This window comes from Dermacentor albipictus, chromosome 3 (genome assembly GCF_038994185.2).
Source record: "Dermacentor albipictus isolate Rhodes 1998 colony chromosome 3, USDA_Dalb.pri_finalv2, whole genome shotgun sequence".
NCBI classification, from domain to species: Eukaryota; Metazoa; Arthropoda; class Arachnida; order Ixodida; family Ixodidae; genus Dermacentor; species Dermacentor albipictus.
The window spans coordinates 110,623,716-110,649,649 of record NC_091823.1 but is presented as its reverse complement, the minus strand read 5'-3'; the positions used below and the strand labels follow the sequence as shown (position 1 = coordinate 110,649,649).

Sequence of the window (25,934 nt, the reverse complement as noted above, 5' to 3'; positions counted from 1 at the left end):
TTTGTTGCTGTGGTAACATATGTGTAGCTCCAAGCCAAATGAAGAAACAGCTTCTGGTGCTAACAGCCGCATCGATGTCTTACTTTGTCAAATTGCTTTTTTTTTTTACAAACATTAACAGTCAATGCATGGGGTTAGTGTTCCCTTCTAGTTCACTGTAGTACAGTCACATTGTTTGCACTATAGATGCATACATTTGCTTCAATTAAAATTGCCATTGCATCCTGCTTATATCACATTGGAATTGGCCTGTTGGAGCCCTCTTATGTGGAATGTGAAACCCAGCTTTGTGGTAGCAGTGGTATCAGGTTAAAATAATTATGCTTTTAGTAGAATTGTTTATTGCCACTGTTGGTACTTCACAAGCATTACGAGCATTAAAAAAATTGATTTCTACAACCTTTTAGTGTACTGTAGTACAACCATTGTGTACTGAAAGAACCCACAACACCCAGTGAAGCTTCGTGTTGGTTAGTATTTTGGTGCAACCAAGTGACAAGAATGTGTGAGGAGACCAAATTTGAGAATGAAATAGACAAAAGCAGCAGTTATGGTGAGGGAGTAGCAATAGGAAGACGTGGGTGGATTAAGATGCATATGTTCATGTTAAATATGAAGGGAGGCATCTCATGCTCACATGCATACTTGAATGTGTGGGCTAAAATGACCTCATCTTACTGTTGCAGAAACCTTTAATTGTTATGCTTCTGGAAATTTGAAGTAACATATCTTGAATTGCGTTGAGCCTCTCTCACCATAGTGTCACATGAACAGCAGTGGCGCTGATACTTCAGCATCAAGAGGTTGGTTCTTGGCCGCATTGTGCGGAGCTTTGTCTTGGACGCTTCACACTTGTAAGAATTAACTTCATGATGATGTATTTACTTTGCCTGGCTTTGTTTTCATAAGGATTGGTTTGATGTAGTAAATTGCATTTTTTGCATTTATTACCTGCATGAAAAAAAATTCACTATATTTAAGTGCGAAAGAGGTGTAGAGGTGGTGTTACAGGTTATGTGCAAGCTTAGCCTTAGGATGGTGCATGTTGTGGCGACCGTGGCCAGGAACGTAGAGTGTACTTTAGTGCCTTATGAGACTACAGCAGTAGGAGTTGCATGCAAATTTAAGAAGTGCTCACCTTACACGGGACAGGGAAGTAGACAAAAGACAAGTGTTATTTCGCAACTAAAGCTTACTCATAGTATACTGCACGCATATAAAGAAACAAACAAGGTGCATAGACATCACTGCACGTGAGAAGCCAGAACAACCGTATTCGTCATCCAATACATATGAAAAACCAAATCCTAGCACTCTTTCTAAAAACATTTGTTGATTGCTGAATAAGAAGGCAGTGCACGCCTTCTCATTCCTTTTGATATAAAAAGCTTCTATTGACTTGTGTGCAAGTGTGTCTCCACTCTTACGCATAATTCATGCTTGCGTGCCAGCATGAATATGATCACACACAAGCAAATAAAATAGAAGCCTTTTAAATCAGAAAGAAGATGTACATCACTTATAGATCTGTGTTATAGCACAGCAATGAACAAGTGTTTTTAGAAGGAATGCTATGATTTCGTTTATTGTGTGCATTGCAAGATGACCACAGTGTTCCTGGCCTCTCGTGTACGACACGGTCTGCATGCCTTGCTTGTTACTTCATGCATATTATTACAGGGAGTATTCACACAGCAGTAGCCAGCAGGTCATAGACAAACAAAAGATAAAGGTAAGAGTAGCCGGCAGTTTCCTGACGCAATGAATTATAGAGGAAGCTGGCAAACGGCACATCAGTGTCCCAGTCGCTGTGATAGTTGGAAATGCACATAGAGAGCATGTCAGTCAGTGTACGATTGAGACGTTCAAGAAGTCCGTTAGCTAAATGTTTGTTGATAGGAACTGGTAAACTTGTGGTGAGTAGCACATAAGCGAAAAACGTTGTCAACCATGCGAGACAGAAAGCAGTGACCACGGTCTGAGTAGCTGCCGAGGAGCACCATGCCGGAGGATGATGTTGTAGAGCAAAATCAGCAGCATAAGTTGTACAGCTGGTTGTAAGTGCTTGCGTGATCACATATCGTGTGCTATGATCAGTGGCGACTGCTACCCATTTGTTTCCCCCAGTCAATATTGGAAAGGGGCTTAGCAAGCCCAACCCCACGCAGTAAAATGGCTCGGCAGGGACTTCAGTGGCCCAAAGGCAGCCAGCAGGGAGTGTTGTCATCGTATGCAGTTATTGGTTCTGAAGACGTCTAAATGTCTGGAGGTTGGGACATCATGAATTTGAGTGAGGACATCCTTGCACAGTTGATGTCGAATGAGGAGAAGTTTTGCGCCATCAATATGTGTTCAGTATGCTCTGAATAAACTTTAGTTGCAAGGAAGTGCTTGTATTATGCCTACATCCCTGTCCCATTTAATGTGTGTGTTTGTTAAACCTGCAAGTATGAACCAACTAGCCCTACAAACCTGCATCCTAATAAAGTAATGCATCCTATTAAAGTAAGAGCTGTGAAAATTGAGCTTACAAAATTAGTGCTCCTACAACATTACTCTGAGTCGTGCCAAGTTTGCATTCAATGCAGGTTTCGATGTTGTTGTTTAAAGCTGTTTCTTGGGATCCTGTTTTTCTTTTCTTATTTTCTTTGGGTTGTAATTGGGGATGTGATAGCATGGCATGGTTTTATGCATAAAAATACAATACGCTGATGGGCACATTTTTTATGTTGAAATATTGCAACGTTCAGTTCTGACAGATTAACCTGTTTTTCTTGCAGGACATCGGTTCTATGTTTGGATCTGTTGGCATGTGTAACCAGGCTGTGGAGGCATATAAGAAGGTATATTAATGCAAAGCATTCTTTACCTCGTTCTTGGCACTTTGCGGTAGGTAGGTTCCTGTCACGCTTCGCCTTAAGAAAAATAAAATAAAGGGTGACCAATATGGAAATCAAACCTCTGTCATTGAGCACAGCATTTGGGTGCTCAAAAAAAAAAAAATACTAATTTTTCGAAATTAAAAAAAGGACCATGATTGCATGCATGCTTTTCTCGTTCTAAAGCCAGCCAGCTCTTTGAAACACTCAGCATTTGCACCTCGTGCCACTTTGTCCTCTTCTTTTCTTGTATTGCAGTATCTCTGGTACTGACTCAGTTCACTTAGTACTTTCCTTGTACCAGCTTACGCTGTGTATAAACTGCGACATAGTGCAAACTTCATTATTGCCCTGGTTATTAAAGTTTTAACATTTCTCCAGCAAAGTGCAAATGCCATCATCATTCTAACATACACCACATGGAAAACCCATATGTACGTAGGATTGTATAACGCGTAGTCACTGATGACCTCACAATCCATGTTTCTCTCACTTAACGCTCGTCCACTACTTATGTAGAATCCAGCAATGATCATGTTGTAGGCTTTTGTCGAACGGCCGATGTAGAAACCATGCCGTTGCCGTCATACAATCGTCTACGATGGGGTTGCCGTCGGGCTGCTGTCGTCATGCACACATGTACACTCACAACCCACACACACATATACTCGATTTGCAGGAATGTGTTAGTCCACCTGGTATCGTTTTGCGGAACAGCAAATAATGCTGGATGACCAGGCACCTGTAAATGCTTTGCATAACATAGATTCCCACAGTGCATGGGGTCTGTGCAATTTTTTTCTCTTCCACATCTCCATGAGGACGTTATTCTGGTATGTGAGTGTTCACTGCCACTGTCATATTTTTTTTCCTCTTGTACACAGTGCAATGAAGTGAAAGCAGCTATCGACACATGCGTGTCCCTCAATGAGTGGAACACAGCAATTGAGCTTGCCAAGGAGTTCAACGTACGGGAAATCGACACACTCTTGGCTCAGTATGCACGGCGCCTTCTGGACGAAGGGAAGATTCTCAGTGCTGTTGAGCTGTACCGAAAAGCAAATCGTTTTCGGGATGCTGCCCAACTGATGTTCAAGGTGTGTTCTTGTTTGTGGAACTTCTTTTTCCTTGGCTGTGTTCTGCCAAAAAGAAAAAGCCTGTGCCGAAAGATAGTGACGTTATTGACATAATCTCTGTGTAGTTCAGCTGCTGTTTACCACCTCCTTGTATATTCTGTGTTGCGCTAAATATACAAGGTGTTGTTTTGGGATTTATTTGGAACATTGAAAATATTTTTAACTTTTTCTTTTGATGTTGGAGGGCATTGTAAAAGCTGTATTGTGCATGAAAGGCAAGTGGCAGTGCGTCACTCGAGTGTTACGGTCAAAGTTGTGTGAAGAAGTTATCATAGTGTAAACAAGAAGGTCCGAAAGGACAGATCACAGGACAGCACTAGTGCTCTTCCTTATCTGTCCTAACTTCTATTTGTTTTCGTGTTGTTTCCATGTTGTTTTCACTACAATGACTTCTTCGAACATCAGCCAACCTGCCAACAATAAGTTCTGTGCATAGTCACTGTGCATAAAAAGATGCAACTTTTAACACTTAACATTGCGGGTGTTGGATTTGCACGGTCAGCTACAAGGCACATGGACTGGGATGTGCCCATGATTCAGTATTTTGAAGGACAGCAGACTCTGGAAGTACTGGCGCTGATTTCCTCAACCATACCAGCACTAGCAATATGAAATCGCCGGACTGCTGCGACATTGTCTTAGAGACTGAATTCCGATGGCAGATTCGGAGTGGCTGATGAACTCTCTGCCATGGCACTCCACTATTGTGGAGGGCAACAGAATGACATCTGTGATTGAAACACAGGCACTCCCTCCAGTGATAGCAATTGGCAGGGGGTGCTATTCCAAATCTGCTTCCGAAAGCACCCAGCATTCCTCGCATCTTTCGTCGTTTTCGGCCTTTTTGACTTAAACTTGTGTGCGCATTGTGTTTAGTAGGTTTGTGTTTCTTTTTAGCCTTCTGGAGGGGGGGGGGGGCTGCAATGGAAGTCGCACCGCATGTACAGTCTAGCATGATTTGAAAGTTATTGCACAAGCGTCGACCAAGAACCTTGAAAGATGAAAGATTCCTTAACAATTTCAAATGATTACCGTGTAAACTCATGTATGGGCCGCACTCTTTCTTTTGCAATTTCGACAAGGTGCAACCCTTATATGGGACCGAACCTTTTGGTCAAAATGGTGCCAGTGCAGTCAGTGACTGCTGCACACCCCGGCTCCTTGGATGTACCATTGCATCAGAGGTCAACGTGCGGCCCTCACAATCTCGTACGTAGTGGCACACAGAAGTGCACAGCATGTGAAAATTTGCCAATGCGCGCGGCATTGGGACACCGAATGCGATTCCTTCTCCGATGGAATTTTTTTTTCAAAATTTTGGGCTGCCAAGTTTGGGGTGCGGCTCCTACACGCTTGCAGTCCTTACATGAGTCTGTACGGTAATTGTTGGAATTTAGTGTCCCTTTAAGCTTTGCCTTGCCCTTGCTCATTCTTGCTCATTTGTCCGGGTATAGACTGGGTTGTGAGTCAGTGTTTCTTTCTGTCACATTACCTGTCTTCGCCTCCTTTTGCACTAGGTGCAGTTTAGCTGTGAATTGATTCATGTCTCTCATATTCGTGTCACAGTTCTGAATATATATTGCGAGAAATCTTCATAAGCAAAAAGAACATTTGTGTTGTGTGTACTTGCTTCTGCATGGTAGTTGCTGCTGTGGTCACAGTGTTGATAGTGAATAGTGTCTGCTCACTCATTTAAGGTTGCAGCTGAAGAATCAAAAAAGAACCATGCTCCGTCTCTTATGAAGAAGATATATGTGCTTGGAGCCACCTTGGTTGAAGAGCATCGCATGTTATCGCGCAAGACATCTAGGACCACAGGAAGCACGAAAGGCACAAAAGAGGTAAGGAAAGCGAAATCATACCAACAAATTAAAGTTTCTGACTTCAGCTCATCATGGGCAACCATGATTCTTTGCGATTTCTCTCTCCTAAATGCAACAAATTAATTCACGGCGATTCAGTGGTTGCCTAATAGGACCAGTTCTGTAATATACACTTATTTTAGTAGGGAAATTAAGCTAAAACTTAATATATGTGGCCATTATCGCCTTGCCCCTCTTTTTTCGTGCATAGTATGTGTGCATGTATGTGTGTTGCAGAAATTCTTTTCAGGTCATCGCAACAATTGCCAGCAGGTCTGTCTCACACTTAAAACATATTTACTTTCTAATTGTTCGTGGGCTGCACCTAAGAAGCTGCCTCCGAAAATACATATAAAAGAAAATATGGCTGCTATGCAAGGACCTGGTCATTAGTGTGTTTATCCAATTCTAACACAAAAAAATTAATTGTGTTTAACATCCCAAAACTGCACAATATACAATGAGGGATGCTGTAGTGAAAGGCGCAAGCACCTGGGATCTGCTGACGTGTATCAGAATCTAAAGTGCACGAGTGTTGGTTGCACTACGCATCTATGGAAATGCGGCTGTGGCAGCCGGGAATCGAGCCCTTGACCTTGTGCTCAGCTGCAAAATGCCGTAATCCACTGAACCAATGTGACGGGTCAATTGCAACCCACTCCCAAATCTAATGTGGGCCCCGTTTTGGGAGCTCAAAGTGATAATGTGCACTCAAATCAAATGTGCACAATATTTCATAACAAGAAATTTAGGATGCCTCTGGTTTTTGCTGTCAGAAACACATAAAATCAGCCAAGTTTACCGTCACAGAATATAAATTTATTCGCACCAAATTTCCACCATTGCTACTCCCACACGAATCTAAAGTGAAATACAGACAGCTCTATATCACTACCTGTAGGTCACAACATGTCTGGCTTCGTGTAGCTCACGGCATTTGATTCTCGGTATTTCTCGAACTACTCTGAAACTATCGCGTATGGGGTGGTTGCTCACGCTGATGTGCCGGCTCATTCTGCAATGTATGCAAGCCTTCTGTACGTTGAAAAGACTGCAGTTTTGATTCTGTGTTTGATGGTAATGCGCAGGCAGTCATAATCTCCATTTTCTTGGAAAATTGGGTGTTCATTAGAATCTGGTGAATGTGATACTGCTCCTCCTGTTTTGGGCCTAAGTTTAAGACCTTCAGTATAGCATAAATGAATAAAATTGAGTCTTCTAAAAATGGGGGACTAACTTTTTTTATCTTCTAATCACAGGCTAGCCTGGCACTGAATGCGCTGATGTCCGATGACGCTAAGGGGGCAGGCACGTTCCAGCCGCTGGACCAACCATGGAGAGGTGCAGAGGCATTTCATTTTTACCTGCTCGCTCAGCGACAGCTCCACGAAGGTAAGCACTTCTACGTAGCTGGCTCCGTCCAGCAACCTACTGGTCTACTGCCTGCATAGATGTGGGCTGCATAGTCTTAGCACCCATTGCCACCATGCTACGACCCTGCAGCACTTTTTGAATGTGGCACGTAATAAACCTGTCTCGTCGCTGCAAGATGTTCTCACGAACACTCAAGACACGCTTATTTGTTATTCGCTGACAACACCTTACAATTTTGTCCTAAAGGCCACACGCCTGCCCTTTCCTTGAACTTCTCGAATTTGATTTGAAGACTTAATAAACACAATGACTATTGGGTGGATTTCTTTAGGTAGCACAACTTGGGAATGCTTCCGGCAGGTCCATGAAGCAGGCATTTATTTTTCATGCAGTGGCACTATTGTGCCAGTGGTCTCTGTGATTCGGTGGCAAAGTGGAGGTCATCTTGGAGGCCATTCTGAAACCAAAAATTAGTGTGACAATGCCTGAAGCAACACAAACATTTGCAAATTCATCCGCACAGCTTCAGGCGTAGCAGGAATAATGAAAAGGGTGGAGACAGATGTGAAGACTTGACAGGTGCAGAATTTGATTGCTGTAATCTTTGCTTATATGATCTCCATATATAAACATTTTGTTGGCGAAGCTTTGTGAGGTGATGCCCATTAATATCAGATATTAGGTGGGTTTCGCATCTCTCTTAAAAGTGGTTTTGCACGGTCCACTTACAACTCTGCAAGGTTGAAAAAGTTACAGCTGACATTACTAATGCAACACTCCTTTTAAGAAGTTTTTTCGTAGGGTTGTGCAAATTCAATAATTTTGAATACCATCAAATATTATGTTTTTAATATTCACATTCATTTTGAAAACTAGGCATACGAAACTTTTTTGAATATTCGGTTTGATAGGAATATTCGAAACAAAGCAATTATATTTACGGCTGTGAGGTAGCATTCACGGTTCTATGCGTTTGTTCCTATCTAATCTAAGAATGTATGTCTGATTTGGTACTGAATTTTGTAATAATTTCGGGCTTCTGGCGAAATTTTGCCTCTACAGTGTGCTCAGCCACCGGAAAGCTAAGCTGTGTGCAAATGTCAGCCTCTCAGTCACAAGAGCCAAGGGTTTGCAGACAGCGAGGGTGTAGTTAAGAGCACAATGAAAGGGGATAGGGGACACTGCACAATAAGAATGCTCTTTGTGGGTGTACAGGTCCAATGGGCCGATCATCAGCAGCAATGCCCCTAACCTTAGCTTAGCTTATTACTTGAAAGCAGTGAGGGACGGATAGCACAGGGATCAAGTATCTCTTAGTTTATGGCCACTTGAGGCTATATAATAATGCACAGATTGGCCGGAACAGACAGCTAGTGGGAATTACTCAATTACCTAAATTTGCATGAGTCAATTACATTATGTTTTACCATAATGGCTTACTGGTGTAATTTTTTTTACCATTGGCAATGTAATTGGGATGTTCCAACATGTCAAAGTAACCCACCTTAATGCATGTGAATATCGTAATTCAATATTACATTCGATATGCAACGCTAGGTGTTCCTATTTGACTCGTATTCGGAGATCCTGATATTCGGATGCCCCCTACTTTATTGTAGCTAACGAACTTTCAAGGGTGGCTAGCACTAGCCAGTCGTGATTTGACTGACTATGTACACAAGAAAAAACTCTTGCTTGGGCTAGTTGGTAGTTATTAGTACACAAGAATTTCAGTGCTGTGCAATAAACCGCTTCTTTATGCACAGCCAGCTTTGCAAATGCAGTTTTTTGTACGTAGTTTATGACTTGGCCCATGAGTTTGAAGGAGTCTGTCTCCAGTCGAGTGACTCCTGTAGTCAGAGAGTGGCCGAGTGTGATTTTATGCAAGTGAGCACCATTAGCATCTTGGCTGGCTAGTACTAATATGGGTGAGCTGTAACTTTAATTAACACTTTGTGAGTGACTCTTCATGAGTTTTTCCCATTTTATTTTTCTTGCCAATGGCCACGTCTTTTTTCTTTAGTGGTAAGACATACATCTTCTCAGTTTTTCATTTTTGTTGTTTCTTTGAAATAAATATCCTATTTCTCTGCTTTGGTCACATTTTCTTATTGAGTGAGCCATAAATAAGGGGAAATCATCGATATGTTATGGATAATGTAGCCTTATATTATTTGAATTTATTAGCTGCAGCTAAAGAGTGAATGTTTTAATTAAATGTTTTGCAGGTCTATTCAAGCTGTATTAATGTGTATGTGAACAAGCCCTTTTTCTTAAATTACCGATGCGATGGGAGCAAATTAACTTTGCATGAATGTTTTCACCTGAAATCTTACTGCAGGTAATTGTTAAAACAATCAATACACTTGTTTTATTCTTTTCACCCTTCATTTGCTTGCTTGCAATCATTGTCATAGGGATTGATGCAACGAATGATAGAAAACAGAATTGACTGGAATGAAAAGAATAGTTACAAAATATAGTTCCATATTTTGTGAAATTTGTGTGACCCTCTCCGTGAAGCTTGTCACGGGATTAATGTGTTCTGTCCTTTTGCTTGAAGTCCTTATGTAGCTTGTAATTATGGTTCTTTTACAAGCCCTTGTGACCCCCCCCCCCCCCCCAAACCTATTTTTTATTCTTGCAGGTTTTGTTGATGCTGCAATGAGAACGGCTCTCAATTTGAGGGAGTATGAAGACATCCTGGATGGTTCTGAAATATATGCACTCTTAGGCAAGCAAAATTTTTTCCATGTCTGATGTAGCTTATCAGCAAGATTTCACCTCGAATCCAAATCAGATAGTGCCAGTGTAAGAAGTCAGTGCTATGATCAAATGTAAATGAAATTTTTTATAGAAGCAATATGTCATCAGAACCAAGCCTTTACAGAATGACTATGTAATTTGTAAGTGAACAGAAATGGCAGGCATTATTAGTCCTGAGATGAGACTGATAAAAAGAGAATTTGCAGCTTTTGGTTAAAGAATGAACTATTACCTGCAACATGATCCAGTCATTGCATACAAAAGGTTGAAGAAGGCGCGGTTTTTTTTCGTTAGGTTAGGTGAGCAGTGTGGAATTGATTACCGTAGTGAGATGCAGTTTCCAAGAAGCATCAAACAGCAAGGGCATTGTGATGAACTGGTCTTGTAAAAGATGAAGGAGCTGATGAAGTTTCTGCCAGCATGGGAATTAATCTCTAGTGCCTGTATTGCAGCGCTCACAAGCTGCGCAAATCGTTCTTTTGGAACCTGCTCCAAGGCCTTTGCAAAGTTGGAGTCCCTGACAACATTGACTGCCGACGAAAGGCAGGCCTTCCAGCAGCTGGCAGTGGACATATTCACCAAGTAAGTATAACTTCAGGCTGCACCTTGTGGCCCTGAAACACATCCTCTGCAGTGTAACCTCGATGTAAGGAAACTCCATTTTACGAAATTTTCTATTTAACACAGTGAGCAACAGTGTTCAAGCAAGGGATGTCCCTGTCTATTTCGATTCGACGCAGTGTTTCCGATTCTCCGACACATATTACGGAGCCAAATTTGTTGAAAAGCTCGACGAAACATAGTGTACTCCAGAGCTTCACCCAATTTAATGAAGTTCTTGCAGGAAAATATAGGTAAAGAAATTGGTCACAGGAAATCTGTTGTGTTCAAGGAGGAGTGTAAACGTGTAAGTAAATGTGTAAGTAAATGTGTAAGTAAACGTGTTGCCATGTCGGTTTCAGACGAACCATTTTCCCTTTATAAAAATGCCTGTCGCGAGGCCTCAGCTTTGAAAGCTCAGTGCCAACTCTTTCACGCGGTGCCAGCCGCTTTGTCACAGCCAAGATAAAAAGGCTGTTGTCTTTTCAGCGCAGCCTTAGTCTGCAATTCCTTTTTGTTCAAGCAAGCTAGCTCGGAACGTGTCTTTTTTCACACTTGAATCTATACAGTTGACTTCTGTTAATTTGACTCTGATGAGACTGATGAAATCGATTGAATTATCCAGCAGGTTGAAATAAAGAAGAGGCAGAAAATTTGTTAAGGCACACCGCTGATTCATTTGGCAGTGTTTGCCCAATTTTAACACACCCCTGAATTGAATGCGCAGCTGCTTTCTATGGGTTCAAAGTAGAAAACTGATGACGAATTCGGTAAATCACACTGGTGTGACTGGGGCGACCTGGGTGATGACCATTGGATGAAAAGGCACATCAAAGTGCCCCATTGCGTACTGGTGGGATTTGTGAAATTTTCCATAACACGGAAGTTGCACTAAAGCCACCAAATAAAGTAGAAATTTGAGGTGCACCTGATTTTTTTAGCAAGACAAATGTAGGATGCCTTTGATTCTAGTGATAAGAAGAAGGTGAAATCAGTGAATGTTGTCTTACGGAGCAGAAACTTATTTATGCTCAGTGTTTATCTTCATTATTCTCAGACAGCACTTCATCGTTACACTGCAGCAAACAGCGCAAAAATAACCATTTTGCAGTGCAATTCATCATTGAAACACAGAATGTCTCCCGTAAGGCCAATTGGGCATTTTATGTTCTGCATTTATCAAATGACTTCGCAACAATGTCAGATGAGATGGTGGCCCCTGCTCGGACTAACCACTTCACTATTTCATTCTACAGCACATGCGATTCTCCAGTATGCCAAAAACACGTCATGTGACTTGTTGCTGCCAACTTAGCATGCAAAAATAACTTATCTTTTGGAAAAGCTTGCCTGATCAAATACTGAAAGTGGCATGTCACTGTTGTCATGCTACCTGAGAACTACCGTACTTGCACAAATCTAACACTCACCTTCATTCTGAGAAAACATATCCGTTAATTGCCTGTGCGTTACAGTTGGGTATGAAACCGAAGCAGCATTCCCACCATTGGGAACAGTCTGTCGTCAGACACAGTGTCATCGCCACCACAAAATGGCGACAGAGCATGTTTTCACGAAGGTTGCCGTGGATTCTTGTTGTGCTCAACTAAGATCTGGAGCGGTATTCTCGGTCAATCGCTTTCAAAGAGTGCCATCACTTTCGCGAGATTATGTGTGACTTGGCACTGGATGCATTAGTGTATGCGGCTGCAAGCATTTCTGGCACTATGCCAAGCTTGCTATCTGTGCACAGTGCCACAAACGCTGTCGACCGCATACTTTGACAAGTCTGGTGCAGTCACCCAAAGTCTCCTGAAAGTGTTAAGTAGTGTCTCTATAAGCAGTGGCGTAGCCAGAAATTTTGTTCGGGGGGGGCTACGCCACGGGCCCAATATATATATATATATATATATATATATATATATATATATATATATATGTGTGTGTGTGTGTGTAGCTGCACGTTTTTCCCTGCAACCACTTCAGCTAATTTGAGGAGGTTTGTGGCATTTAAAAGACAAAGTTTAATTCTAGTGACTACTGGCTTCGAATTTTTCATTTAGGAGGTCAATTATTTATTAAAAACTGAAGCGTCCCGTCGCCAATTACTTTCCGCAAAAGAAGTATAAAAATCGAACTTTCACCATGCGACAATTCTCTGCGCCGCAACAATGTATTTTTTTTTTTCTGTGAGGCGGAGGCACCGAAAGGAAAAAGGAACGCATAGGAAAGTATCTTGGCCAGAATCTAATGCCTACTTCGGGCACCTAATGGGGCTACGGAAGGAATACCGAAGAAAACATGAGACGCTTGGTCCACTGAGAACCATACGCATACTGCTCAGTATCCTACAGCGGCGAAAGAAGACTTTCCGGAAAGGTTCCGCTCAAGGAATGCGGTGCAATCCTTCGAGTCGCCACAGTGATGGCGGCGAGCGACCATTGTTTTTTTTTCTAGTCTGCTAGCCAGAAAACGTCCAAAACTCTTTCCGGTGAAAATCGACTCGGCCAGAGCAAACCGAACGCGCACCGAAGTGCACCGCACGGTGGTCGGGGCCATACGAGAAAAACGTATGCGCTCTGGCTGGTTCTGGCAGCCCGCGGGTAGGGTAGCGAGCACAAAAAAAAATTGAAGAGGCTCAATGTGTCCTCGCGAATAAAAGTCAAAGTAGAAAAAATAAATAAGAACGTATTTACTTTGGCTGGCTTGAGTGTCTTGACATGGATGTTCTGGCGTAGGGTAAAAAAAATGTTTATATTTTTTTATGTGACATGACGGCACAAATGAACCACCCCAACGCTTCGTCTCAATGGACCTCGCTGCCGGTTTGTCAACTCGTCTGCTAGTGTGTTGATTTGGCTTGTCTCGTTGTATGTTCCGATGTAAGACTTTAGAAAAGTCAATAGACATTTGGCGTCAAATGTTTATAACAACATTAAACCCACAAAGTTTCGCAATTGAAAATCTAAAGCACAACTTTGGAAATGTCAATGCACCTTTCCCATCAAGAGCTTATGGGATTTATACCCATAAAGTTTCGCAATTGATATCCATGCGCTCCATGGATTCCGTGGCATCAGTGAGATGCCGCGGCGAGCCCGCTCACCATCAAAGCGCCCTTGAAACTTTGTGCTCGGATGGGACTGCTTGGCGTTATGCGACTCCCGGTGTATGGGCGTTGCCACGAAATCCAGCCCGAGTTTGCAATCTTCGCGGTTAAATGTCTTTTCGAGCGTCAAAAAGACATTCTAGACAAAATCCAGAGTGATTTCCGGTGCCGGAGGTCACTTTGGTCGGCGGTGCATGGACAGCACGAAAAAATTTCGGGGGGGGCTGAAGCCCCATAAGCCCCCCCCCTGGCTACGCCCCTGTCTATAAGTGATTTCTTGAGAATGCCGCCCCTGCATGCTTGGTATCTGAGGCCAGTGTAGTGCAAATGGCGACGACGATGCACCGCTTTCACTACGAAAGCTAATCTTTAAAAAAAGTTCGTCTTCTGTAAATGTGCACCCTGAACATCTTATCTTATCTGATCGCGAATTGGGGGGGGGGGGGGGTGGCATGCTATAGCTTTCTTAAATAAATCGGGTGCATGTTACATGCAGGTGCAATTTTATTTTCTTGCTTTAAATTAGCTCAAATTTGGTGTGCGATTCATTTGTGGGCACGTTAGAATCATCTGAATACAGTACACGAGGTCGCGGGATCGAATCCCGTGTGAAATGGGGGCGAAATGCAAAAACACCCGTGTACTTAGATTTAGGTGCACGTTAAAGAACCCCAGGTGGTCGAAATTTCCGGAGTCCTCCACTATGGCGTGCCTCATAATCAGAAAGTGGTTTTGGCTTGTAAAACCCCATGATTTTTTTTTTCAGTACTTCTGTTGCTATCTTGTGATGGCAATGGCAGTGACACTGGCTAAGCTGGCTCTGATACTGGGTTGTAGTAAACACCATGAATGGTGGTTTTGTCTGGTCTCATGTCCGATTGCACCCCACAGGCAATTTCCATACAGATCTTCGTCAAAAAAAAAAAAAAAAGTACGCCATGGGATCGTGTAAATACTGTAACATTCATTGTGAGCTACCGTTTTTGCTTGAAAATTTTCCTAGGAAAGGCTGAAAATAGGCATTTTTGGTAGGGAATGACGTGTGTTCAATGCATTCGCCGTCCCCCTAAACTCTGCCAAGACAGACGCTGTCACTGAAGGAGTTGCTAGTGGGGTCACCATTAGGGTATGGTGTTTGCATGCTTACCAGCCAAGTTCCAATTTTCCAGTGAAGGCCAATTTTAGGACCAATATAACAAAAATCTTGGCTCATAGAAATGTATTGGGACTGGCTGGGACCTTTTTTCGGGATCAAATTAGCTTAAGTTGAACTAATCGAAGTCTACTGTCAGAACTAATGAACGTCCTGTCGATCCTCTGTGTACTGTCTTTTTGTTAGGCTTTAAAAAGTTTTCAAGATGAATGTCAACCAACTAGCCCATTTGCCCATCTTGCTTCATTGTTTTAAAAGCTGTTGACTTGACGAAGTTGTTGATTTAATGAAATCATTTTCAGCTTCCATCGGTCTTACTACATCGAGGTTTAATTGTACTTTGTGCTATCATATGCTTTCAGTGCAGGAAAAGCATCTTTGTAATAACCTGCGCTAACACAGCAAAATTTATACAGCATTGTGTTGTTGAAGGTTTAAATTTCTGTTTCTCTTTCAGGCACTCTAGAAATGACTCAAGGAATGTGAAGAATGAATGCCCAAACTGTGAATCAACTGTTTCAGAATGGTATGAGGTGGTTCTTGTTTTATGACCTGAACTTGAGCTTATGTAGCAAAGGGTTTAGCGGAGAGCCATCTGGCCAGGTAATGTTCTAGTGTAGAAATTATTCGTTTTGTCAGTGACCAACGCGACAATGAAATTGATGTTTCAGTGCCCATACCTTCTTCACAAAGCAGAAAAGTGCACTGATAGATCAATTTTACCACTGCATTGGCCAGTGCCAAGATTCATAATTGCTACACAGTAGACTTCCATTAATTTGACTCAAGTTAGTTCGATTTTTCGGTTAATTCAATCCCTACCGAAGGTCCCAGCCAGTGCCTATGTATTTCTATGGGCCAAAGCTTTAGTTATTTTGATCCTAAAATTGGCCTTCATCAAATAATTCAAAGTTCACCTGTCAGCACACATGTGCCTGGCTCCTCTGGTGACCATAACAGCAACCCCTTTAGTGGCAGCATCTGTTTCGGTCGAGCTTGGGGGACAGTGAATGTATTGCACTCACATCATCTCCCGTCAAAAATGCCTATTTTTTGCCTGCCCTAGGATGATTTTAAAGCAATAACCATAGTTCACAACGTCTGAATACAGTAGTCACCCGAATCGAAAGCAGACGTTTTTTTGTCCCACAATATTTGGGCTGAAAATTGCTTGCGCGGTGCAATCGGAGACAAAACCAAAACCGCCTTCGCGGCGTTTGTATGCTTTGCCGCATAAGATGAATCTACTGCGGCGAAGCTGACTTCAATAACAGTGCGCCGAAGCTGAATTTGTGAGACCCGCCGCGAATGTGCAACACATATTAGACCCTCGCCAATTTTTCTTGCTAACAAATTGGGTACGCATTAGATTTTCACTTTGTTAAGGAGTTTTAATATTGTTTCTACGTTAGTTTTCCTCTTCAGACACATTGAAAGCGGGTGTTTGTTTATGCATCTCATTTAATTCCACCCGCCGAATAATTCACTCAGTTTCGTCCGTTCCGTCAAGGTCGAATTAAAGGGCCCGAACCACCCCTTGGACTTGGTGAAATAATAAGTCCTTGGGTAGCGTATGCTACTGTGAACATCTCATCCAAGTTTTGCTGTTGTACGCAGTGCGTGGAGTTCGCAAGCGGATCGCGAAGTCACCTTTCCCCAAACGCTCTCTATTCAACAGGCGGCCCTGTCCTCACTCTATTCTGGACACTTTATTTCGTCATTGAACGCTCTATTTTGTTATTCCCTTAGACGACTGCTATTGGCCGATAGCTGAAATCAAGCTGCAGTTGGCTACATGGCGAAGATACCGCCGCTGCCGCAGGGTGCTGCTATGAATCCACTGACTAAGAGCACTGCTGCTCACTGCAGACAGCCGCGTTTGGCTTATGTTTAGTGCGTCGTAGGCATCAAAGGCGAAAGTCATGCCATCTATGTTAACATTGTTAACAAAATTAAATTTGAACTGCGCACTGCGGTGACATTTAGAAGGTGGAGCATTGTGGGTACACCCCACTGTGCCATAGCCTTTGCAGTGCAAGGCATTAAAGAAGGAAGGGGAGCACAGCGGAGGCTGTGTTTGATTGCCAATAGCTCTGCTTCTTCTGAACGCATTGAAGTAGTTTTTGTGGCAAAGTCTATTTTCACTTCAAATGCCTTTCTCCACTTCAATAAAAAGTGGTTTAGGGCCCCTTTAACGGACGCAAACTGTACTACAGCTTCAGCTTAGAGTGTTGTGTTGACATTTTGCATGTGCTTGGATCTACATAGGGTCTATCAGGTTCACTGGCTTAGTGGGGGCTTCTACGCAGACAGCCTTTATGATTGCCGTATGAGTAGTCAGAAAGTCAGCATGGTGTAGAGCTCCATCAAAAAGACCTTCAAGCTATGAGGGTGGAAACCCTTGTCTACAGCATGTTTGAGAACGATGTTCAGTAGCTACGCATCATGTATCCGAAACGGTTTTCAGCATCCAATTCTTAAACAATGTTGGCACGTCGCAAGTTATCTACCCAGATGATCAGTAGCACCACCTCCTGTTGGAAGCTGTTGCTGGGAGAGTAGCATGTGCCTCCAGGAATTACAGATGTAGCACCTTCTAGCTTTTCTTGCCATCAACTTGCAGGACGTTTTATGGTCACAATGTACCTCACTCTATCCATAGTCTTCTTTGTAATAAATGTATATTTTAAGCAGTTTACAGCTGAAATTCTTAAGGCTATCTTACGGCCACATTTCATCTGCAGTTTATGTCCAATTGACAGCTCATTACCATGGCCCTGGCTCTCTCTGGCCGTATGTGGCCCTTGTACATATAAAATTCATTACATCATAATCATAATTCATTACATCATAATCAAATGATTGTCATTCTCTCATGTCTTCTTTCGCCTCATTGCTACTTCCAAACTTTCTTGTGCACCATGGCACAGTGTGTCATGGGGCAGGAACTGTGATGCATTCTTTTTGCCTTCAGTAAAGAACACTAAGGTTTTGCACCTTGCTATGTGAACAACACAGCGTGAGGGAGAGGGGCTTCATGGCACAGAGAGAAAGATTAGTCTAAGCCTTGCTCTTACCAGGGCAGTTAAACAAACAGGACCCTTTTGCATGCAAAATGTGCATATGCAATAACATTATTACTAATGTTGCACTCTTTCTGTGGATGAAAAAAAAGGCATTCTTCGGCAAGAAAAATTCACTATTTACTTACCTTTAGGGGTGTTCGAATAGTGAAATTTGCAAATTGAATTAAATACAAATATTTGTGAAAAACGACTTCCGAATATCGGATCAAATATTAAATATTTCTGATTTCTAAACAAGGCAGAATATTAAGCTTGCAAGGAGCACTTTGTTAAACAAACAGAGGCTTATTTACATTATTTGATGCATGCATGCAATGTCACTCGCTACTGGACGTCCGATTAATTGAGAAGCTCCTAAATGATGAACAATTGTTTTCAATTTTTAGGTGTGCCACGACAATGACAGCATTTCTCCAGATTCATGTAGAGTGCTGTGTGTGTTTGTTAAAGGGGGTACTGTGGTACCACGGAACCACACATTATTTTAAAGTGGTGCAAACATGGTGAGACTAGCAAAAATACATATCACTTGCTTTGCGAAAAATTGAAACAAATTTGTACTCAGTCTGCCTAGAAGCGAGGTGCTTTCATTACACGACTGAAAGTTATTGATCCGGAGTTATCAGCCCCGCGTGTTTGCTCAGGAACTGGCTCCTCTACTCAACAACCTTAGCTGTACTGCCATTCAATTCGTATACAAAACTTTTAAGTATTCTCACATCCCTACTTGCCTAATATTTCATGGTTTGTTGCTTTCAATGGCAGAAGACTGTGACTGGTGATGATGTCACCATGAGCACTTGGTACCACACTGCGAAAAAACTTCAATGACCGTGAGATTTGCCTTTCAGCAGTAGCACAACTCGTTCAAGTTTGTCACCAGAGTTTGAGATCCTCATAGGCCGTTTATATCTTGATAACCATTGAAAAACTCCCATGTGACGCAGTTTTGAAGCTGTCGTGAAACGTTGGTTTTGTGTGGATTTCTGAGCCTGGAGAAATGAGAGAGAGAGAGAGTGAACTTTAATAAGCACCAGCAGTTTTGTCGGCTGGGCCTAGGCCTCCCACGATGGGACGTCGAGGTCTTGCCTCTTCGCCGCTTCGTAGGCCTGCTGGGTCGCCCAGAGTTGGTCGTCGAGGTGGGAGCTGCGCAGGGCGGCGTGCCATCTCGACAAGAGGGTCACGGGATTAAGGTCTTGGTATTGGTGTTTGCACTCCCATAGCATGTGGGGGAGTGTTGCCGATTCAGTTTTACAGACCTTGCACGTCTGGCTCGGGTAGATGTCGGGGTACATAGTGTGATAGCGTGTGAGGGAGGGGTATGTATTCGTCTGTAACAGGCGAAGGGTGGTTGCCTGTGCCCTGTTTAACTTGCAGTGAGGGGTGGGGAAGGTTCTTCTTGCGAGGTACAATGAGAATGATAAATAAATAATAAAAATAAGTTTGTCTCTCACTAAGCAATACGGTATAAAGTTGCTTCTTGGTTAGTCTCAAACTGACTGGAAGCAGGCCTTACGACAAAGGGTTCTTATGAGACTTTTGCGTGTACAAAAGTATCTTAAGAACCATGTACAACCAACTCGCCCAAAATGTAACGCTTTTGAACTTGCGACAAAGAATAAGAATGGCGACTACATTGCTGCTAATGGTACACCTTAGTTTCCTTTAGGAGTAAACTTTAGCTGGAGGCCAGCTCCGATTTTTTTTGTTCAGAACCATGCAAGATGCATAAATGCTTTACATAACTACCCAACCACTTTAATTAAATTTGTTGCATTTGAAATTGCACACCGAATTCTACTGACTGCTGGAAGCAAAATTTTGCTTTAATACCTCAATATCTACAGATACTTGCTTAAAATTTGGAAACTTAAAAGAAGTGAAGCACAAAGTTTACAAATGTGTTACACTGCACCAAAAGCGTATATTACAGTTCCGTGAATTGCTTCTTGTAGAGCACCTTAATTGGGCAAATGCAATTTACAAGATTAAATTTTTCTGAAAATGCTGTGGTATTTACGAGGGTTTTGCAAAAGTCATATTCGCAAATCAGTGATATAGTTCAGGGCAATTTATGGTAGATCAATTTTGTCCACTTTAGATGCTTTACTATTGGAAGTTTAGAAAATTTTGGTATAATTTCCTATTTGCTTAGTTACAAAGTTGTAAACATGATGCCTCAGTTTATTTTTTTTAATGTTGCAATAGCCAACAATATTTCTCAAAAATGTAAGCAAAATCTGCTTGCTACGGTTGGTTAGTTTTTCTTTTATATACAACAAACCTTACCAAATTTCATGCACTGTATGGCAGAAAAACAATTTCACCATTCTCATGTAGTATTTAGAGAGGAGCTCTTGAGTTTCCTCTTTAGCATGGTCCCTAGCACATGGGCCAAGCTAGCTGGAAGTTTCATGGATAGCCAGCTCCAGATGGTGGCGCTGCAGTCCAAGCTTTAACTTTAAGCTTTGTTGTACCAGCAAAACTGGTAAAAGGCATCGCTTTAGCGTGAGTGGCACAGTACGGCAAAGTTGTGAGGTGGGAGTATGCACGAGGCCTCTCTAGAGAGCTCTGTGGTGGCATAATGATAGCTCCTTGCCATATTTGTGGAGTAGAGCTGCTGTGTCTGGACGAAAGAAAGATGTGGAGGTCTGAATAGCCCATCCTGTCTGTGTCGGTAAACATCTCTCATCCTGTACACTGTTTGTGGCCAGGGCTAATGTGCTCCCTGCAGCTTCACATCAGGATTACACTGGTGCATACTTACCTTAACGACTCAGTGGGTGCGACATTCTGCTGTTCAGGTTGAGCTCGTGTGTTCAAATCACAGCCATTATAGCCGTCTTCCAATCGGTGCCTTCAAGTGCAAAGGCGCCTACCTACACATGCATTTTTGTACATCTCAGAAGAACCCCTGAGTGACAAAATCCTGTTTCAAATCCTGCGCCATTGCAGAGGTCACAGTCCTGCTGTAATCTTGAAATGTAAGGCAAGGACACAAGGACGAAGAATGCAAGACGTAGAATGGCGCATGTTGATCTTTCACGTCATTGAGAAGTTGTGAAACCTGGCGCAACGTAAAACTCGGTGCCACACCTTTCAAGTTCTGGCGTGCTTGCCTCAAAACCAAACAAACAACTTCTTAGTTTGCCAAAACCTGTTGGCTAGTTTGCCAGATCTGTCGAATTTTTCCTGCCTGCCTGGTTTTGTAGATCACCTGCTCTTTCCTTTGCTTAAAGGACAAGCACCTGTTCGAGCTGTGGGAGCAAGCTCCCCGTCTGCGTTGCCACCAGCCGAGTGCTGAAGGACCCGAGCCAGCAGTGGACCTGTCCCCTGTGCCGACATAGTGCTTACAAGCAGGACGTCTTGCACCGGCACAGCTGTCCCCTGTGCCATGCACCCAAGACGAGTGTCGCTTAGTAGAATTGACCTAGCCGCCACTCACAAAATGTTTTGAGAGCATGTTATCTGAGAAAGAACAGAGCTCTTTAGCAGCCAGTGAATCCCGCCTTGAATATCTAAACTTGCAGTGCATGCATTCCTCGGACGACCACCACACTACTGATGCAGATTTCAGGCTGAGTGGGGAAGTAACTTGGAAATGTAACTTTTCCCACAAATTCCACACTCTGCAAACTTTTGTAGTTGGGTGTAACTTTTGCTGGCTAACCAGGTTTGTAAGTTGCTTCCTTCACTGGAATTGGTCGTGTTTGTAGCTTGAAGGCTCTGCCTTAAAATGCCACATACCACATTAAAGGGGCCCTACAACACTTTTTGAGCATGCTAAAATAAACAGGCCTAGTCGCTTTATATACAGTCCTTTCATAAACACCTGAGCCATATATTATTCCAAGTATACGGTATTACACCTGGACCTAGAATTTTGCCCGAAATACTGCTTACATACTCCTTCAAGTTCTTAAAATCCCTGCTACTTTTCACTGTTTGCTGCAGTGCTGTGACCAACACAACAGATGTAGACCAGATTTCTTTAAACTTCACAATTAGAGAGTGCTTGCTGAAAGGATCAATGATGGAGAAATGTCGTGATAATACGGTTGTGCCATGTGGTAGCAGAGAACAATGACGCTGCCAATGTAAGACAACGAGACAACGGACCAAACTCAGAGGACAAGTTGATACCGAATGCCAGCTTGATAATTGGCAAAGCAACATGAGCATCCTCCTCCATTGCCATGGTAGCAGAGTTGTGGCTATTAGTAAACAGTGAAATAAATAGAAATACTGAAGGCGTGACAGAGGCAGCATCTGACTGTCCATAACTATACCCATGCAGGATGCATTCGTAAACTTTTTGGTTAGAGATGATTTGTGATGTCACATCCTTTAATACCAGACCCATTCGGCACCTTTCTTGAAAGCTATTGAGAGGCCCCTTTAAATGTGAAGCAAAGATTTAAGTGTAGCATACCTTATCATAACAAGCATGCTACTGTCTTTTGATGGCCATATTTCAGAATGAAGAATGTTATTGTATTTAAAGAGAATCCAGTTGTAAATGCAAACTCCCACCTTTAGGGTATGAGGCACAGAGGAAAGGGTTTGCTTACTTTCATATTCATATAGTGCCCTGTGCAAATTGTCAGTTTCAAAGAAACTTTAAAGGGTAGTTGTATGTGATCTCCAGTTATAAACAGATTAATAGCGCTATGTATCTGGTTTGTTCACGTGAGTGTTAAGCTCTGTGCTTGCCTATTTGTGCGTGTGTTTGAACACTGTGGTTTTGCTGAAACCTGCTTTGTTTTGTTTTTGTGCCTGTAACATGTGCAGAGTTCTTTTGTTGTTGGTTTTGGGTCATTTTTCACACTGTTGCAATAGGTATTTTCATGGCATTTAGCCACACTTTAGTGCCTCGCATATTTGATATCAAATATCAGATATGATAACTTGTGGTCTGTAATATAGTATTAGTGCCTTTAAGAGTGAACTGTAGTTACTTGTAGCAGTGTGCTGCCTTTCTTCCAAAGTTGTACGAGCTTTGTTGAGCCCAGTGCCTTGGTGAGCACTCATGTTTTTCTTATTGCTTTCTTTTTCTTCTCCTTACTAGAGCTGTATAGAATGTCATAGGAGCGAAACCATGTTTGCTCCATGTTTTTCTGAGCACTTACCTTTTTACATTTTCTTCTGCAACTGTACAATCTTCTGAGAAGAGTTGTCTTTTTTCTTTTTGCCATAGTCTGAAGTAAGTCTGGAGCAACAGCCAGTGCCATTTGCTCAGAATCAAGCTGCAATTAAGTACTGTGATTCAGTTCTGCACATATATTTGCTTTTTTGCATGTATCCTCTGATTTGTGGGTTTCACATATACAGTCAAACCCGCTTATAACAAACTTGATAGTTCCCCGATAAGTGGTCCTTGTATCAGTAGTTTGTTATATCTGAACTCGCCCTGCAACACGTGCAAAAATTAACGACACTGAAGCTGGCTTGAACAGTTATGATTCGACACTGCTTTTATCGGAAAATTGGGTTTTCATTACCTTCATTTTTGTTCCTGGCTTCATCTAGCATCTAGCTGAAGTTCTCATTAAAAACTTCATCTAAAGGAAGAAATATGATGTCATAGCTTTTTCAAAACAGTGCCCAGCTGGTTCCGGTCGCCTGGCATTTCAATAGTATGAGCACAGTCGCTGCAATTATTTCTTCGAAAGCATGTGATATATTTTACTATCAGCTTGGCATGAGTGAGCTTTTCGTACAATAACAAAATGTTTCAGTCAACTGGAAGCGCAAACTACTGCAGCATGCTGGCATTTTGCAAAGGTCTTGCCATTATGGCTGCAGCATCGGCCACATGTGTGCCGAGGGCTGCGAAGCTGCATTTTCTGTGTTGCTTTGGCTAAAAAAGTGTGCAGTTCGAAAGGCAGAATGCCGTTGCGAACCTTGGTCTCTTGATAACGATGCAGTAACTTCTGACTCTTGGCAGCTTTGCATGGCAGTGATACATCGTGGCGAATTCACGCCGGCTGGGTGTAAATGCAATGACGATCGTGCCCGAGGCGCTCGCTCATTTCACTGGTTGTATCTTTGTCACAGTTGGTCTCAAGCAGAGGTGTGCACTGCCAAGTACCCAGTTCAGATGTACTTCCATACTTCGAAACTTTCTGTGAGCCCTCATTTTACCATGAATGGGTTTGAAGTGTCATTGTAACAGTATGTCGTTTTTGAAAACGTTTGTTATATCTGGTCGCAGTTTCTGCAGGCGGGGTTGTAAGATCGTAAGTGCAGTGAAATGTGCTTGTTATAACCAATAATTCGTTATACCTGGGATCGCTATGAGTGGGTTCGGCTGTAGTGGTGTTGTGCTGGCTGGCATGTTGAATTGTAGCACATAAATTCTTTGCGAGACTTCCTAGTCTTAAGCACAAACTATTGTGTGAGAATGCTTAAATGCTCTTACTTGGCAACATCTACACTATTTAGAGTTAATTGGTTCTTCCTTGCTATAAGGCACCCTGGTTCATGTAATATCGCTGCTTTGTGTGCACAGCCGAAGCTGATCACACTTGACACTAACAAAGACATACCAATGACCATCAACATCACAAGGAATTTGCCTGTCAGAACATTGCACTAAAATGTACTGATAACTTGTACTTCACTCTCTCCAGTAGCTGCAGCCTTTCTAAAATTTGTCTCGAGTGGAGTACTCGCTTGAGAAGCAATGAGATATCAATACTTATCATTCATTGTAAAACTCTAATTGTTGTGGTCTCAAAAATTTGTGCTGTGCAATCTATGTTGCAATAGTGCAAAGGTTGATAACATGCTTCAAGTATTTTTAGCTCCAACTTGTTCAGCCATTCTGCTTTTATAAATGACTGTGCAATCATGTTTATGACAGCAGCATGTACTAGACATTAACTTTCTTGTCCAACCGCAGATATTAAGGATTGCTCACTCTATTTGGTAGCTGTTGCCATGCAAAGGGACAGGCTAATGGGCGTACAGTGTTCTGAGTATTTTGTACCTGCCTTGCAATAATATTCATGCTTTAAAATTTGTTTCATTTTCCCATATGCAAACATTTTTGTCATTTGGATGTTGTCATCTTTCTTCCTGCTTGAGAAGGAGTGTACTATATGGAGCTGTGAAATGTGAACTGATGACTTACACCGCCCAGAAAGGTAGTTGCACGATCTTGTGGTGTAACGGATACCCTTTTATGACATTGCTAAGTGTCAATCGATCTCTTGCACCCCAAAAAGGCATCAGTTACATTATTTTGTGGTCTGACACCCTTTTATGATGCTAATAGGCATTTAAGCAATCATCTAGACCCCCAAAAAGAATTTTACACCATTGCATGATGTTACCCATGCCCTTCCTGAATGTGCAAGCCAAAGAATGCACCTTATGTTAGAAACTCTATGGGATACCCTTTTTATGTTCTGTACTATGGTGAAATGTCAGAATTTAGCTAGAGTTGAGCTTTTGTCTTCAGCTGCATTGTACAGTTAGGCATCACCTTCATTGCCGAATCGTAGAGGCTGATTTTTGCTTTCTCCAGGCCTTCAGCATAGATCTCCGACGACGCACACTATTTGCTTGCATGCTGAAAGCTGGTCTGACGCTTCAGCCTAGTTTGCCTCCTAGTTCTTGCTGGTTACCAACTTCAAGTGAGTGTGTGTGTTTCTTTTGGTCTACCCAAGTGCCGTCATGTGAGCATCATGTCAGATGTTGGAATTGCACTAAAAATGATTAAATATCTGCCCTGTATACAGTGTCTTGGTACATCTGTTGTTTATACAGCTAGCTTTTACTGACCATACTGTGCTACCAAAAAACACTGCTTGCTTTTACACTTTCCGATGTGTGATTAAGAAAGCATAAATCTAAGTACATATATATGCTTCTGTGCTGCACTCTGGCTCTGGGCTTTGTTCTTCTTGGCATAAAGCATGTCATTGAAATTTTACGTTTAAAAAAGCTGCAAAATAATTTGCAA

The 25,934-nt window shown here is 42.3% G+C and overlaps 1 protein-coding gene across 2 annotated transcripts in view; it reads left to right on the top strand.

The window, feature by feature from the left end:
- Oseg4 (intraflagellar transport protein Oseg4) overlaps window positions 1-25,705 on the top strand; it is a 74,762-nt gene extending 49,057 nt beyond the window's left edge. The window contains exons 26-33 of one of the 2 annotated variants that reach the window (XM_065440234.2): window positions 2,781-2,843; window positions 3,764-3,976; window positions 5,713-5,856; window positions 7,137-7,269; window positions 9,899-9,985; window positions 10,470-10,599; window positions 15,337-15,405; window positions 21,205-25,705. In XM_065440234.2, coding sequence (XP_065296306.2) covers window positions 2,781-2,843; window positions 3,764-3,976; window positions 5,713-5,856; window positions 7,137-7,269; window positions 9,899-9,985; window positions 10,470-10,599; window positions 15,337-15,405; window positions 21,205-21,385 — 1,020 coding nt within the window. In that variant the 3' untranslated portion in view covers window positions 21,386-25,705. The remainder of the gene's footprint in view (window positions 1-2,780; window positions 2,844-3,763; window positions 3,977-5,712; window positions 5,857-7,136; window positions 7,270-9,898; window positions 9,986-10,469; window positions 10,600-15,336; window positions 15,406-21,204) is intronic. The other variant, XM_065440236.2, reaches the window with a different exon arrangement.
- The last annotated feature ends 229 nt before the right edge of the window (window positions 25,706-25,934 follow it).